The 17,017-nt window shown below is 51.6% G+C and overlaps 1 protein-coding gene across 1 annotated transcript in view; it reads left to right on the forward strand.

Moving 5' to 3' along the window:
• Hth (Meis homeobox homothorax) overlaps nt 1-17,017 on the forward strand; it is a 438,429-nt gene that overhangs the window by 261,615 nt on the left and 159,797 nt on the right. Inside the window, exon 10 of the mRNA XM_076906279.1 lies at nt 12,237-12,385. Within this exon, the coding sequence (XP_076762394.1) occupies nt 12,237-12,385 (149 nt within the window). The remainder of the gene's footprint in view (nt 1-12,236; nt 12,386-17,017) is intronic.

Genomic DNA, 17,017 nt, shown 5'->3' on the forward strand with positions numbered 1-17,017 from the left:
GAGAGGCAGAGGATCTCGAGGAGAGAGGATAGTTCCTCCTGTTTCGTGCTCTTTCTTGCTTCTAACCCACCATCACACACACACAGAGAGAGAGAGAGAGAGACACGCGGACACACGCTCCGCTCTCCTCTTCTTCAGCTCGCGCGTCTATTCGTCGTTTTTCTTCTGTTTGGCTCGGCTCATCGCGCGAATCCCGGGGCTCCGTCCCTCGAGCGGGCGCTGTTGCGCGTATATCGGTGGAACAGACGGTATCATAGTTAGGCGAAGGTCCTCAGTTCGGTTTCTGCGGGGCGCTAACAAGACGGGCCTGCGGGCCAGCCGCCAGTGAGTTATGGGCCCGCGCGTGCACCGCACACCGTCGAACACTGGCTCTCTGTGTGCGTGCGAGTCTGGAGAGAGCGTAGAGGAGTCGAACGCGAGGGAACGTCGCACAATATCGCGCCTCGTCTCGTTGGGATAGGATATAGAGGGCATAGCGAAGCTGTCGCCAGTTTTCTGGCTCATTACTGGCCACTGGCGCCCATTTCTCTTCAGGGACCTCTATCTTTCTCGTTCCTCCTGTCCCTCCGCCGTTTCACCCCCCCTCGATACACCAGCCAGCGGCTCTTTCTCGTCTCGCAGGCAAGAACCGCCGCAGCTATTGGCCCCGCGTTCGTTTTGCCATTTGCGTGCTTTGCGGCTGGCGAACCCAGTCACCGTGGCCCTGGACTTGTCGCGAGTAAATTTCTGGATCACTTGACGGATCGTCGATATTAAGATCCGTGGTTGGCCGCGGGCGTTTCATTCGTCGGTGTAATTGGTCGGTTAATGGGCCGCGGCGAGCGGAATTCGAGGAGAGACCAGCGTGGGGTGAGACGCTCGTGCGGACTGGTTAGACGCGCGTCTGATAGTCGTCGAATTCTGAATTCTAATTGCGACTGGTAACGTAAATATAGGAGTGGCGCGCTCGTACCCGGGGCTTCGACGCGTTCGCACCCGATTAGGTTATAAATATGTGGCAGAAGGGCAGACACTAGAAATAAACGGGAGTTAACGCGTCGCGATGCATGACGAAAAGTTTAAACGCGTCGCGACGCCGCACACGGTGACAAAAAGTAGAGGCCGCTGCTCGGCTGGCTTCACGCGACGCGCACCCTTCCGTCGCGAAAGCCCACTCCACCACCTTCTCCTCCTCCTCTTGGCTTACTAATTCCAAGGCGAAAGCCGATATGTACCAGTTCGAGACACGTGCTCGTCACATGTACCCCCCTAAAACCGCATCCAGCGAACGTCAACCGTACGAGACGTGCGGGAAAACGAAGAAGAGGATGACGGGCGAACCGTGGCAACGTCTTGGCCGACGTATCCACCGGTGGTGGCGCGTTGCCATTAACACTTTTATCTCCATCGTGCCCCCTCGCGCACGATCGATTTTACGGCCCCTCTCGTGAATTAGCGTTTCCGCTTCAGAAAATAACGCGCGCACATTTGTTTCCGAATACTCTCCTGGGTGGTTGCCGCGTGCGCGCGAGCTTCGATGTGGAATCGATTCCGCGAAGTCTCAGATATTTCGATACGTAAAAAGGATTCCACAATAATCCACTATGACGATAATCTACACGCTGCACATTCGACATTTTTCTAATCGAAATGAATAGTTCAAAAAATGACACGCACGAATACATTCGTTTCACCCTCTACGAATACACGCACGCGTGGTATGTCCTTTATTGCCGACGTTTCATATATTTTCGCATATTACGGACAGTCTGCACTTTATCATCGCATAAACGCGAAAAACATTCGCAGTTTAATAATGACGGATAGCGTGCCACCCTCTGTATCCACCTATTTCGAGCCCATTAGAAAAGTTACATATCGTGTGTTCCATATGTTTCGTAATTTTCCGCGTTTTCTTTTCGCCAGTGCCTGGTCGTTCATTGGCCGGCGAGTTTCGCATTGGTCCCTGTCGTTGGCACAGAAATTGCGATTCCTTAATGAACGTCCGCGCGAGCTCGTCAGCTCGTGACGCGGCCATCGACAAGGACTAATCGGGAGCGGACAAGGGGCGAGGGCCCGCGGGAGGTGTCGCGAAAGGGGTCATCGTTGGCGTCGCGTTATTAATTCGCCCCGGTAGTCCCAATTAAGACGGTGCCTCACGTTCCGCCGGTAATTATCATAGTAACAGCGTCGTTCCTAGCGGCGGCACATCAGCGAGCCCGCAGCAACCGTCCCGGGCACTCTCTCGGTCCCGTGGCATTAATTAGTACAATCTCCGTACGTGCCTCGCTGCCAGCATCGGACCACGCTGATATCTCCCTTTCGCGTTTCTACGTTTCTACCGTCCCATTTCACGTTCCGCACCGACGTTCAACGACTACGCTCGCGTCCCAGCTTGATGGCTTTTGACGCGCTGCCTGGCCGCGGCAAGACGACGCGCCGCCACCTATCTGTCGGCTGGATCCAGATTCGAATCGCAGCGCAAGCCTCGATTTGCATGTTACGATCATTTGCTGCTCGTACCCGAGATGGACAGGATACGAGGGACCCTGGAAGAATTGGAAATTTGTATGGCCACTCTTGGGGTGTTCTCGCGGTTGAGTAGCTGTCGCTAAAAATCAACTAATCGATTTCTCTCCGCGTGTACGTTATCGGTTGTATCGAGTTGTGGAGATTGTACTGTGAACAGAAGTCTGAACGGATCACGATCGATTAAGCGGATTCTGAGTACTTGTCTCGCTTTCGTGTCGAGTGGACCAAGGGGATGATTCCTGTGGAACTGTACGTTTTTTTGAAATCACTTCTCGATGAGTATAATCGTTGGTTAATTTTGTAATGGTATCGCGAATACGATTCACGTGAAAACTGAGTGGTTGTACCCTCCTCGCACACCTTTATCCGCGCAATTACGCTTTCGTGTTAAGTGAGCCAAGGGGATGATTTCTGTGGAACTGTACCTTCCTTCGAAATCACTTCGCGATGAGTGTAATTGTTAGTTAATTTTGCAATGGTATCGTGAATACGATTCACGCGAAAACTGAACGGTCGTACCCTCCTCGCGCACCTTTATCCGCGCAATTACGCGGCTCCCGACGCGGCGCGTTACCGCCGCGTGGCTAATGCCCGCGTTAACCGAGACGCCTTCGGTGGTTGCGCAACGCGCACCACGTTTCACGCTGACGATCGTTACTTACTCGCCGCGATAAATCTGCGCGGCGACTTTTATGTTAATGCAACCATCTCCGACACGGGGATTCGTCTTCGCGCCAAACATCCGTGCACGCGAACGATGCGTTAGCCGGCGTCTCTTCCGCCAACGGTTAACTTTCTCTCCGACTGGAGAGAACCGATAACACTTTCCCACAGACACGCGCACGCGATAAACCCCGTGGCCCAATCCAACGCGTACGATATCCGATTATATTTGCATCGAGATGACATCCGAAATCCATCGATGCAATCTGCAAATTAAGACCTCGATTATTGTGGATGCTCATCTTACATTCTTTCAATCGCAAACTTTCAGTGCATCTATCATATTCGATCCTCAGATGCGAAAAGAAATGACAAACAATTCTTATCATCGTCAGTCTTCAACTGTGTACGCGCAAATCGACGATATTTACCGACGAATCCACCAGGTTCGCGATAAACCCCGTGGCCCAATCCAACGCGTATAGTGTCCGATTATATTTGCATCGAGATGACATCTCAAATCCGTGGATGCAATCTTTCTAAAAGTAAGACGAAAATTAAGACCTCGATTATCGTGGATGCTCATCTTACATTCTTTCAATCGCAAACCTTCAGTGCATCTATCATATTCGATCCTCAGATACGAAAAGAAATGACAAACAATTCTTATCATCGTCAGTCTTCAACTATATAGACGCGCAAATCGACGATATTTGGACCTGGTTGAAGCGTGAACCAGGCGCTATAGTGAACCATCATCGATCCACAGACCCCTGCGTTCATCCCTCGCGTCGTACGATCGGCAGCCAGTGATCGCGACGACTTCAGCTCCGTTGAAACGCTCGCGTATCGGGGTGACAGACGAAGCGTCGATACAAATCGGCGATTTATCACGTAGATTGTTAGCAGATAAGTATCTCCGCGGATCCTCGCGGAACTGGTACCAGGACGCCTGATGAATCGTAATGCGGTGTCCCCCCGCCGCGACGGTCCTCTTCTTCGCGTGTACGTGCCGCGGCGCGACGCGACGCTGGTCCGCGCGCGTAATTGATATATCCATATACGCGGAGGCACCTATGATCTCCTCGGGGTCCGACGCAGCGGCCGCTGTCCCGCGGGCCGATCGATCTGTATTCATAGGTCGTACGGCATAAAATATACCCGGCATGTCCATGAATCAGATAACTGTCACAGCCGCTACGGCGATGTCTCAATCAACCGTTCGCCAGCTCCGCGCTTTCGCCTCCTCGCGCCACGATCGAGCGAACGCTCCTCTAACCGATCTCTGCGCTCTTCTCGCGCAGTTCCTTAGGATTTTCCGTTTTTTTTCTTTTCTCTCTCTCTCGATTTTTAATTCGACGAACGGTGGACGTTGGCGAAAGAAACGACGCGTTGGGTATTTCCTGTTTCTTTCGTTCTTTTTTACGCGTGCTGTTGGTTTATTGGGTTCGAGTGGTTCTATTCGTGGCAATTGTTGCGGGAGATGTTGCTTTGAGGTTTTAATGAATTAGTATACGATTTGTTGTCTCTTTCAGGCTTCTATGTCTATGTGAATTTTGATATCGTTGCGATTTTAGCGTGAATGTGTGCGCTTTGAATTTATTATTTAGTTAGTCGGATACTTTCGTCTCGCGTCGATCTGAATCAACGTGATCGCCATTCAGTCACCTGCCTCCTCGACGCGAGTCAAAAATCGATAAAGACAGGATTAATTCAGTTTAATTCGAGGGAGTGCGAACGTAATCGTGCATGTTTAATACACGTGTAATGGGTGCGCGAAAATAACCGGAGATCTCTGGATAAATAAACGATGAGCTCGTGCGAGCTCGCCTTTCCCATTTAACGAAGTTAAGAATGGAGCCATCCCGTTTTGAATGGCCTCGCGAGTCGAAGGCTCGGAAATATCGCGCTCGATTACGAAATTCCGTTATATTTCGGATTACTTTCAGAGAGCACCCGCCGTACGGCACAATATATAATTTGTCGCGCGTCGTCGGGTAAGCGTTGAACGCATTCGACCGCGCGATAAGTGCCAAATAATTTCGAAGATTGAAGCCGCGGGACCCTCTTCTACCAGGCCTATTAATAGCGTCTGTTTTGACTTGGTAAATAAGTGGCGAGCACCCGACGTTCACCGTTTGACGAGCTGCGTCAGGTGTCGAAAAATACGTGTTTCTCTTGACTCGAGCACTTTGACTCGAGGATCTCGTTGCTGTTCGCGTCTCACCCGCGTCAATTGACAATCGCGTCCACGTTTCTCCGCGACTTTGGAAATCTAAAACGAAGAAACGAACGAGAACGCGAAGCAGCGTAAGCGCTCGAGGATAAGAACTCGGTTCTCCACCGTCGCTTCTTTCGTTCGACTGCTGTTCGTCGCCCCACGATGACGATAGGCCGGTATTTTCGTCTCCTCCGCTGAAGCTCGCAGCAAACTCCACTTGCGTCACTGCGAACTACAGGAATTTCACAAAAGTAGACCTCCTCGCCTTCGAATCGAGTGGAGATCACGTTCGACTTGGTACCTCGCGCAACCACAAGTGTTACGTAATTGGTACTCCTCTTAGACACTCTTCAACACGCTTCGCGATCTTCCACAGTCTGTAAGACAAAGCAGAAACATCCAGGGGAAGAGATATGCTCGTATGGAAAAAGTATGCTAAACAGGACGAAGCGATAAAGAGATCCACCCGCGTCGCGTCGAACAAGGAGGACCCACGGCGCCAAGCAAACCGTAACGAACGCGTCCGCGTGTCGCTTAGCGAAAGGTTAACGCGCGCGACCGCGGCATACTAAATTATCCCCGTCGCTCGGCTCATTTGTAAGACAAACCTCTACAAAGTGTACTCGCCGTTTGCTGGCCGGCGCTTAACTCGCGACGCGATTTCGTTGCCGCGGGACGCCCTGTCACCGCGGCGTAGCTGCGGGTGCCACCGCCGTCCGCGCGCCCCATCTCGCCCACAATCGCCGATTAATCTCCCGGTTAAGCAGATTCCCGGATTAAGCGGCCTGTCCGTCGTTAGACGAAACATACAGCGGACGGGGAAATCGTGCGTGGCGATCTTAACGCCGCAGACACGAGAGCGCCGTCGAAAGGGAAGAGTGATCGCGTGGTGGAAAAAAAAAAAAAGATATGTGGGAAAAGGGAGTCCTAACCAGCAGAAGGAGAGGGTGGGCCACGATCCGGCTTGCTGCGTTTCATCGACGAAAATAGTCTTGGAATCGGCGAGCGCCGCTCTCTTTCTCTCGCCGTTGGATCCGCTGGTTACTCCGCTCGCCATCAACGAACGAGAATAAGCGTGTTTTGGTGCGTTGACCTCTTCCGTGATTTCCAGTCACGCGAAAAACCCTTTCCCACCCCGTCGAGACGGCGTATCTGCTCGCCACGCGCCCTGTGATTTTTCTTCTCGCAGTTTTTTTTTTTTCTCTTTTCCTCCGTGAGAAACGCGGAGAGAGAAAATTGCAGTGCGTTCGTCCGGGTGTTCGTGGACGGTGGCAGTATATTGGTTTGGATAATTGAATTAAGGGGTGAAATAGTTGGAAAAAGAAAAAAATTGGAAATATGTGGTTCGTCGGTTGTGGGAGTGAAAGAGAGGAGGAAAAATAAGGGCGGACATTTTAGTGGAGCACATTTTCATTGCGTTCCAGTCTAAAATATACCGGCGGGTAATAGCTTTATTTTATAGGTTCGATGCGTGTGTGAAAAACCGCGTAAAAATACAACGAACGTTTATTGCGAATATTACATCATATAGAAACATGGGATATTAAATTTTTCGCTTAACGGCGTTCACTCTTTATCGTTTGTTTTTTGCGTGACGTTCACGGTGTGTTTTTGAAAAATGAAATAAATATATACGCGCGGCCATATTTCACATCCTCTAATGTCGATAAATAAATCGCGGCTTTAGCTGGCCGATATTTTGTCAAACTTCTGCCAGGCCGCGCGGAATTTAGCCCGAAATAATGCACAAACGCGGAGGGGTGGGACGCGTTTTCCATTAATCGCGAACTGGCCGTCGAATCAACGCTGTCCCCTTAATCGTTCCGTCTAACGCGATTCCATCGCGCACCCTCTCCTCGCAACCCTTAAAAACGACCAGCAAAGGAACTCGCGTCGACGTTTCCATCAAAACGCGCCACCGCGACAGCGATGGTTCACTTGAATACCGACGTAATGAAAAAACCATCGTCGACGGAACCGCATAGCTGTTACGCCTCGGACACCCAGAGAGTTGAAAGCGGATGCGCGCCGCTGGAACGAGGTAGCCAGGAGGATGAGCGAAGAAAGCGAAGAGGAGACTGGAACGAGCACACAGGGGCCCTCGTTCGTTCGACGGGATGGGAATAAGGAGTTTATTTTCGGTTGCCATATGCGCGGTTTATTTCGACAGTCCGCGCGGCCACCCTAAATAGAGGTAGGGCTCTTCTCCGCCCCGACGAAGACGTATTCGGTGGTCGAGCCACTCTGTCTCGTTTTTGTCGTTCACTTCAGCCGCGGCGCTCGATTCCTTTCCCCGTGCCACGACGAAAATCACCGCGCGCGCGACTGCGTTGCATTAATTGCTACCTGGCCCTCCGTTGGGACTGTCGTGTTATCGTGGCGTTTAAGCTCGCGCACCTCTCGTTATCCACGCTCGACCCGTACACACCGCATCTCCGCTAATGACCACGTACACGTCCGCCTCGGCGGTTTTCGATCACGATCATTACCGACCATTGCCGCTTATTATTTCCCATGGCGATACAGGCGGGGTGGCGTTCGATGCCGCGGGCCCGTGAACCTCTGGGCCTGATCGTATCCCCTATTCATGCCCACTGTACGTTTCTACGGGCCAGAGAATGAATCGCGGTGTATAATTAACCATTCTTCGATGCTTGACGATGTAAATCAAAGACGACGGCTGCGAGCGGCTCACTTTCGCTTCCTGCTTCGAATGCCGTTAATGTCCGAGCAAACAGCGAGACCAATACTGCTTTGGGGCGGTCTTTTTTCTTCCTCTTCTCAACGTTTGCTTGAAACAAGTTAATTACCCCGTGCTGCGATTGAATGTAATCGCTCGCATGAGGATCGTAACGGGTTTTTGCGATATCGTCACACGCTGAGGATGCGTTTACTTCGATGGACGCCATTTTGGTTCCTCCGCGCTCGATCGAACGACGCTCGACTGTCTATGAGATCGCGGTGGAGGCTGTTCCCTCGATGGCTGCCACTTCGACGCAGGGACCGCGTGTTTCGACCGTGTCCTCTCGAAATAGCGTATAGTCAGGCCGACGTGAGACTTCGCTTATTCTTGACCCATCGTCTAAGTATAGATCGCGACGGCTCGAAAGAAAGAAGCCCACGGGGTGAGAGCCAGGGTGCTGGAGAGGACATCGCGGTGGAAGAGGGGTGGAAACGGTATCCCTCAGTTGGCCACCGGCTTCCTCCACCCCGTTGTCGTCTGATGTTCCCGCACGAGTGGAGAACGAGCGAGGAACGGCGCGAACGTATAATTGGCCGCACTTAAATCTCTATAACGCGGCAGTAAAAATGCGCGGTGCGCCGCGTAAATCAACACGGAGGACGATATGGCTGGGCTCCCACCCTGGACGCGGTCGGCCCGTTCCCTGTTGCTCGTAAACGCGTCGTACGGAGGGAACGCGAGCACAGAGGCCCGCGTCGGGAACGATTTTCGCGGGTTTTCGCCGCGCGATTTATCGTCCTGCTAAATTTCAACCTCGATCGACCAGACGCGTTTCATTTCCGATGGCTATTGTTTCAGCTGCTCGATAAGGGTGCTTGTTACTCCTTCACTAACCAACGTGTCGCTTCAACTTAGAAACGTGTCACTTCTCTGTCGCACTTACGAGAATTTTTAGAAATTATTTAACATCCTTTGTATCTTACAATCGTCAACAGGAAAATTCTTTAGGGGGTGGACCATGAAACTCGCGGAGTTCTAATCAAACGTATAGGTTTCTTGAACGATTCGAGCCGGTAGATTAATTCCCGCGGACAATCGACGCGTTCCGCTCTTCTTATTGTCTGGCAGCGGTATCTCTTTAGCGGCGTGTCTAGCTCGCGACGTCCGTCTTCCGTTTCTTGCGGCCTTCGCAGGATAGTAAGGTGGTCGTTTTTCGTCGGGATTAGTTTCTCTCTCGCGGAAATGAGAAATTCCTGACGCGCAGAGGCGAAGCACACACCACGGGTTCTTCGTCCGATACGTCAGGGGGCACGGTAACGGCGGCAAACGATGGCCACGGTACATTAACTCGATTCACCGGGTAAATTAACTGCAATCAGGGGGACGGTCCGCTGGCCATTCCGTTATTCCGCTAGCCGGGCACCCGGCCGTTCCGCGCGCCTCTAGACTGCTCTATTCCACGGCACGGACCCGCCATTACGGGCCGCGGAACACAACGGACAGAGACTTGGAGTCCTCTGGCCGTGGAGCCAGAGAGGAGAAGGACCTGGCGTCGTTTTTGCTGCGAGCCGCGCAAGGACCACCGCAAACGGCTCTCCTTGTTCGCTGGACGAAAACAACCGACCACCACCGGCGAGAGGGAAACGGATCGACGACGACGACGACGCTGAGACTGCTCTGGCTCCTTGTGAATCCAACCGTGATGCCTCGACGGGATGACGTGATTTCTTGGCCGTTATTGCGCGATCGCATGAGCCTGGTCTTCCTGCTCGACGGCTCTGTGTCCTACTGATTTCCGTGTTGGGTGTAATAACGTCATAACTAACGCGTAACGGTTGGCTGAATTTCTCTCTGGCGGTTTCTTGTATTTCTTTTCTTTTCTACTTTTTTTTTCGACGCTGTAGATCGCGCGGTCTTCCCTGGTTTTTGAATCTTTTATAAACGTCAATTTAGAATCAGGAGCATCGAACCAATCCACGTACTCGACGCTAACAGAGAAATCGAATTTCGACGCGTAAAAAAAATCGTCGCCGTCGCTAATTGAACCACCCTGGCGCTCCCCTTGTCCATTACTCCGAACCGTGGTAGAACGGCAGCTAGTCGACCAAGGCTGATCAAACTCGATCGCTTTCCTCCACCTCTGATCGCTGCCGCGTAAAATGGCGAACGCTAGGATGGATACGCTGTCGACCAAAAGTCTCGTGGCACTCGTTACGCGTTGTGCACGCATAATATCCTCTACATGTTTTCCAAATAAGTTCGAAATTGGTGGACAAGAGCAGCAGACTCTTTCCTTGCGTAACACACGCTGTTTGAAATTCTCAAAATTCTCTTGGAACCCACGAAGAACCATAGGGAAGCCTCGACGAGATCATTCATGTGATTTGCAAATTTTTATGTAAATTCATTTCTGTCTGTTCTCGCGTTTCTCAGAACACGAGTCGAAGGTTTTCGACGACAGTGCGCGCCAGTGCTAGGCTCCGATTTCCATCGATCTCCCGTCGTTTCGAGCGATCCGCTCCTACGACGGACAAATTTTTCGTCCTGCCTGGCCCACCCTTTTCGCCGGACGAATTCAAAGTTAATCTCGGCCACGAGACCGTTCCAGGGCACTCGAGGGGTGGCGGTGGGTCGGCGCCCCCGGGCGACCTGTCATCGTGAAACCCCTGGGAGCACAGGGGCTCACCCTGATCTCTCTGTTACGATAGAACCTTGGGAACCGGAGCCTTGGGCAGCACGATAAGGCTCGGTCATTTATAATCCGTCGGCGTAAGTAGCCTGCTGGTTCACCTTCCGCGACGATCCACAAAGCAACAGAGACGGTAAGAGGGGGAGAGAGAGAAAGGACTTCCGGCCGTTCTAAACGAGATCGATCGACCAGCACGCCAGGTGAATTTCGATCATCGTATTTACTGTTGCTCGCTGATCGACACGATTTCCGTGTACTATTTTTAAGCACCGCTTGTTAGGCGTCTCAACGGGGTGAACCCTCAGTGACAATCTGCATTTCCGTCACTGTCGATATTAACGGTCACGAAACTTACGCGATATTCTGGAATACTGTTTTACACATTCATATATTGTATAATCGAACGTATCAACGTCGTAGCCGGATAACAACGAACAGTTCGTTTCGAGATTACGAACAACGAAATCGATAATATTATCAAATATTTCTTGTTACTTCTTATTTTGAGATACAGACAGCAGGCTGCTATTCGCTATAGATTGTCCAATTGAAACGTTCCTATTCTACTTGTTTATTAGAAACAGTCGTTCACTCGCACCTCTACCGTGCCATCCAGATCTTGTAATATCAAATAATTATCGACTGCAATTTGAATTCGCGATGTCCACTGGACACGATTTCGATAGCACAGATTTTTAAAAACTATAACTCGAACGATGCTTCGATTTCTCGCAGCCGTTGGTGTCAGGCGAGTCGATCAACCTTGCGCTCTTAATTGACGTAAAGAATGGATCTGACGGGAAGGGGAGGAAGGGCGAGAGGGTGCGGAAGGAAGTAGACGGAGGCGGCTGGAAATGGCTTCGGTCCGATAATTTATAAAAATGATATTTGCCTCGCCGAAACGTGACCGTAAGCCGTCTTAATATCTCTCATTACCGTCTCGCTGCTCGAGTCCCCGGTGACCATGCAATTAAAAAGCTAAGATTGATAAATGACGGGGAATTAATGCGACCGGGGGATGAAAGCTGGTGGTAGAAGGGGAGAAGGCATCGGGGCCAGAACGTTTAGGGACGCGGAGGGGTGGGGGACCACCCGAGCGAAGGAGGGACAGGGTGATTGCGGGTGGCTTAATGGTGTTTGTATGCATGGGAACCAGCCATGGGGGTGAGACAGTTATCGCTCTGACTCTGGTTCGCGTCGAAAATCGGGATGCGATTTAAAATGCTGGCAAATCTCGCCCTTAATCGTACGTTTTATTGTATCATCACAATTCTGGGTCTTTCGTTGATCATTTTTGTAATAACAATGCTTGCATCAAACATTGAGAAGTGAAATGCAACGCTATAAGAAGATTTTGACAGTTGTCAGACAGTGTTTTAAGGGATAACGTACGAATCGGCGCTTCTATCATTGAATTGTTATGTTTCAGTATAGAATGGTCTTCAATAAAGTGTGTTTGGTTGTTACAGGTGACGCGAGTAACGCGAGTATCGGCAGCGGCGAGGGTACCGGCGAGGAAGACGACGATTCGTCGGGTAAGAAGAACCAGAAGAAGAGGGGCATCTTCCCCAAGGTCGCGACCAACATCCTCAGGGCGTGGCTGTTTCAACACCTCACGGTAAGTGTCTTTGCATGCGTCTTTCGTCGTGTCACACGCTCCTATTTTCACACTCTCGCGTAAGTGTCATCGAAGAGCGATGAGCGCAAATGAAAACCAACAGTGCGCTCGAAACTAAAATTTTATTACGAAGAGTAGTACAGAAAACCGCTAAATACTCCAACGAAACTAGAATAACGACGACAACATTAAAATATTTCTCCCCAAAACGCGAGCCGTTTACCAACGATTATTCACTTATCAACGAGCGTTTAAAACCGAGAGGCGAGGATGAACGACGCGACGGAGGGTGGGGGACGGCTACGCGGCAAGAAGGAGCATTTCCTAAATTGCTTTCACCCGCGCGAGCCCAGGGCTTAAGCCGCGGAAACGAAGAAGAGAGAGAAAAGAAATCGAGCGAAGACGGAAAAACGCGTTTCGTCCCGGAGAGGGTGGCGCACTAATCTCCTAATGCCAAGATAAGGAGCCGGGGGTGGCCCTCGCGGTGCCTCCTATCCGTGGCTCGTGCCCCTGGCCACGACCGTCTAATGATTCACGGGTAATCTGAGCCGCAAAAAGCGCAACGCGATTAAAGGGACCGATGGCCGCGCGCACGGGGGTTGCTGGCCGCGGTTGCGTAACGTTGCGCGCGGCAATTTGGAGCAGAGCACGGTACATTGTTCCTCACACTACGGACACCCCATAGATTTCGGGTATGATCAGGTTACCTTGCGAGAGCGGTAATCATATTGCAGCTCGGTTAATGCCATTACCGCACCGGTCGAGGGGTGGGTAGGTTGCCAGCCACCCTCGAAACCACCCCGCAACCAGCACGACGAATCCCCGCCCCGCGTCCCACCGCTGTTCTCCACGCTTCTACGGCGACTGGCTTCACCAACCCCCTAACAACGTGTATTGGATATGACGTCGGGGATAGTGGGTTCATGGTTTAATGCATATACGCTGTTTGCGCGATGACGATATCGCGCTTGGGAAAAGTCGTGTCCCCGTCCGCGGATCTCGTCGTTTCGATCGCGTAACCGTGGCGCGAGGGTAACTTTCTTCGAGAACTCGAGTTTGTATTGCGACGTTTCGATCGACGAGAGGAATGTATATCGTGAAACTGCGTCGAGCTGTTATTTTGTTACGTTTAAATCGAAGAGAATCGATGATCGTGATTGACAAAGTAGTGAATGTTGAGATTCGAACGGTGGATAAATTGGAAAATAAAGCGCATCGAGGATGCCCCGCGGCGGTTCATGAATATCGTGCGCTCTTCCATGGTTCACGGTATTACGCGGTATCCAATGCCAGAAATTACGCCGGTTTTTCGCGGCGGCCGTCTCCGCGCGGGCATTCGTCTCGGCGTTATTACGAGCGATTAAGCGGCTATACCGTGAACCGGAATTCATTCGGCGTGCTGGATACATATTACGCCTTAAAAGAGTAACTGACTCGAGCCAAGTGTGTATCCACTCGAGTGCCAGCCTCTTAAAGAGCCCCTTCCGACGTTCCCTTTTTCCGCCAAACGAATTACGGCCTCAACAGCCTTGATTTAGCGTCCTAATCTTTCTCCCGCGATGACTTACGGCCGCAACAAGGGCTAACATTCTCACTGCTCTGGTAATTATTACGGAACAGATGTTCGAAACGAGCGTGGCTCAATCTCGCTGCGACCAGCTCGCGAGCTTTTCCACCGTTCCGCTCGTTTCCGTCTCTCGCGATTTTCCTCCGTGAAATATCGCTCTAAATAATACAGCGCACGGATAGAACATTAAAACGCAACCTCGTGTCTCTAACGTACGTCGATTCGTTATCACAGTTGACAAAGCCTTTGCCAAAAACCGACGCGTTACTCTCCGGTTCGCCATTACCCGCGAAAACTTCCCTGTTACTTTGTAACCTCCTATCCGAGCCCCGTTTCCGGGACCCATTACACAATTACCTTTGTCGCAGTATAATATCCCAGAGTGCCTCCGCTCAGCTCTGAAACAACTGGCGGCGTTAAAGTGCGAATAAATCAGCCTCTGACCGAACTTGAATACCAAGAGCCGCGTGGCGGTAAATTTATCAGGGGCGAGAACGAGCGCGTCGCGGTGGCCACTCGCCTCAGTCTGTCTCCTCCGCGTCATCCCAAGGAATTTCGTGGATCCGTTAGCGTCGTTTCACCCTGCGACGTTTTGGTGATGTCGCGTCACGCGCCAAGGAATTCGCGGACGCGCGCCAATGGCCTGTCCCCGTTCGAGGAAGCTCGACGCGGACCCGCGGGGTCGGTGATCCTAGGTGGTACCAAGTCGATCGTTCGCCACTGGGCGAATACTTTAACACACGTACGCCATAGATAGATGGCCGCGATCGAATGAGGAACGTAGCGGTCAGCTCGCTGGCTGGGACCGCGGTCGTAGACGAGGAAAAGGGAAAAACTGGCCCGTGTTTCGACGGACGTTTAGATCAAAGGAGACGAACAACGCTGCGAAGAAAGCGGCGAGAGACACGGGTGAGACGCGCGTCGGCAGCCTCTTGTACGGACGGGTATAAATTAAATTAATTTGATGCTGCCGGAGTGGTTGCGTTTAAACTTGCATCCGATGTAGCCACGTACTAGGTTCGCTCTCGAGTTTCTTCTTAGCGGTGTCGCGGAATTTCCTGGCCGTTCGAGCGACGCGTTAACCATACGCGGGTGACACGCCTCGTTCCGTGGATGAGCGATCGTTTTACTTACTTCGTAGAAAGGATTCTGTTGCGCAAGTTGTAGACTTCGTGCGTAATAATAATTACTTCCAGATATAGAGTAAGTAGAGAAAAAGTGAGAAACACATGTCGATAGTTGGTCGACTTTCAGACACAAGAAATGACAAGACTCCAGTTATGGTTTCGAGAACGTTCGCCAGTAGTGTCTCTCGCGTAAAACGCGGAAATTCGTAGGGGACAGTCGTAGGACATAGGTGAAAGTTTCGCAGGGGAACGATCCGTTTAGTCGGACGTTCGTTTAAGTGGCGCAAAAGAGACACACCGTGAGAGATCGATGATTCATTTGTCCACTGGAGACCGTTCGAATAATTTAGACGTCGCTGGTTGCGATAGAAAGGCTCGGGACGTTGATTCGATACAAGGATGTTCAAACACATCCAGGACGTGTCGCAACGCCGTCAGAGCACGAGATCGTTCCGGTTGTAACGGCGGGAGCGGCCGAGTAGACGTCTTTCTACGCTCCGGGTCCTCTTGTTCGCCAGTTCTCACCGGGTTTCGCCCGCTCTCCCGCCCGCTTTCCTCTCTTCCTCCTTGGCTCTGTCATTTCGAAAGCCATCCCGACGGCCGCCCCTCGCCTGTTACGTACGTCTGTCCGACCAGCCAGCGTACCAACCAGCCAACCGACCGACCGACCAACCAACCAACTCTGCGACCCTCCCCAAGTTTAATTAGACGGAAGAGGAGCATACATCATGGTCGACTCCGTGTCCCGACCTTCCATGCCAGCCAACTCGGGGCTTTCCAGAATTGTGGCCACCGACCTACTATACCGTCTCCTCTCTCTTCCCTCCTTCGACCATGCTCGTTCCTCGACGATGTTTCAAACCTTCAGGAGACTCTTCTCTCCACGATCGTCCTCCTTTTATCGTCTCGCGTCTCCCACCCACAGATCAACGCTGCTCAGTCCCAGCGATTCCTCTTTTTACTCTTGATACTTCTAGTTACATCGTGCGATTTAAGATGAACGTGTCACAGCGTGCAGTATCGGGCGAAGTTTCTATAGTCGACGATAAATGAAGCAGAGGAATTGAACGTTAATAAACTTTCCGCTCCCGTGACTAAATAGTTTTCGTTAGAAGGAATTAAATTGAAAGTTTCCCTGGCTGGTATTGTGCGTTCGCAGGGAGCCAGCCATCGGCGTGGATCCGTAACGAAAGAATAGAAATTCATTAGGAAAGTTTCCGCGGGCCCGGTAAGAATCGCTCGGCGAGCTCGAGCGATAATCCGGAAGTCCGCGGGAGCTGGAAAAGAAGAAAGATTGAAGATGGAGTCGACATATATAATCCATTTTAATTTACTCGGAAGATATATCCGTCTAGCTTGCAGTTTCCTGCGACTTCGCTGCGCCGCCTCCGACCACCACCCCCGTCCACCCCCTCGACCCTCTCGTTCTTTCATTTTCCATCCTCCGTCGCCGGTTCCGCGATCCTTCTTCCAGCCGCGGCGTCCTCTTTATCCCTAGACACCGTGCCTGGAGTCTTCTTATATCGATGGAAGCATTTCGCGAAATTACATTCGCCGGTTCCGCGCGTCGCTTCGTTTCACGTATCGAGAGTGGCGCCCTGGAATCTGCCCGTTTCTTTATTTTTTGAGGCGTCGACCATATAAATTTCCACGTCTCCCCCGCGAGGGAGCAAGCTAATTCCGTATCAAATTCTTCGTTGACGCGAGTAATGATTAATTCGCGTTAATAAATCGCGGCGTTTCGGAAACGCGCGCGCGCGTACGCGTCTACGCGCGTACAAAGAGGCATTATCAGGAAATTGTGCGCGCCTGGTGCAGTCGTCTCTTTGTACGCGCGCGCGGCGTGGTAATATTAAATCTCCCGTGATTAATCGATCGACGATTTCAATCCCTCGACTCTCTGTCCCGTGAAATTCAAGGTGGAACTCGAATTCGACT

This window comes from Xylocopa sonorina, chromosome 13 (genome assembly GCF_050948175.1).
Source record: "Xylocopa sonorina isolate GNS202 chromosome 13, iyXylSono1_principal, whole genome shotgun sequence".
Classification (NCBI taxonomy): domain Eukaryota; kingdom Metazoa; phylum Arthropoda; class Insecta; order Hymenoptera; family Apidae; genus Xylocopa; species Xylocopa sonorina.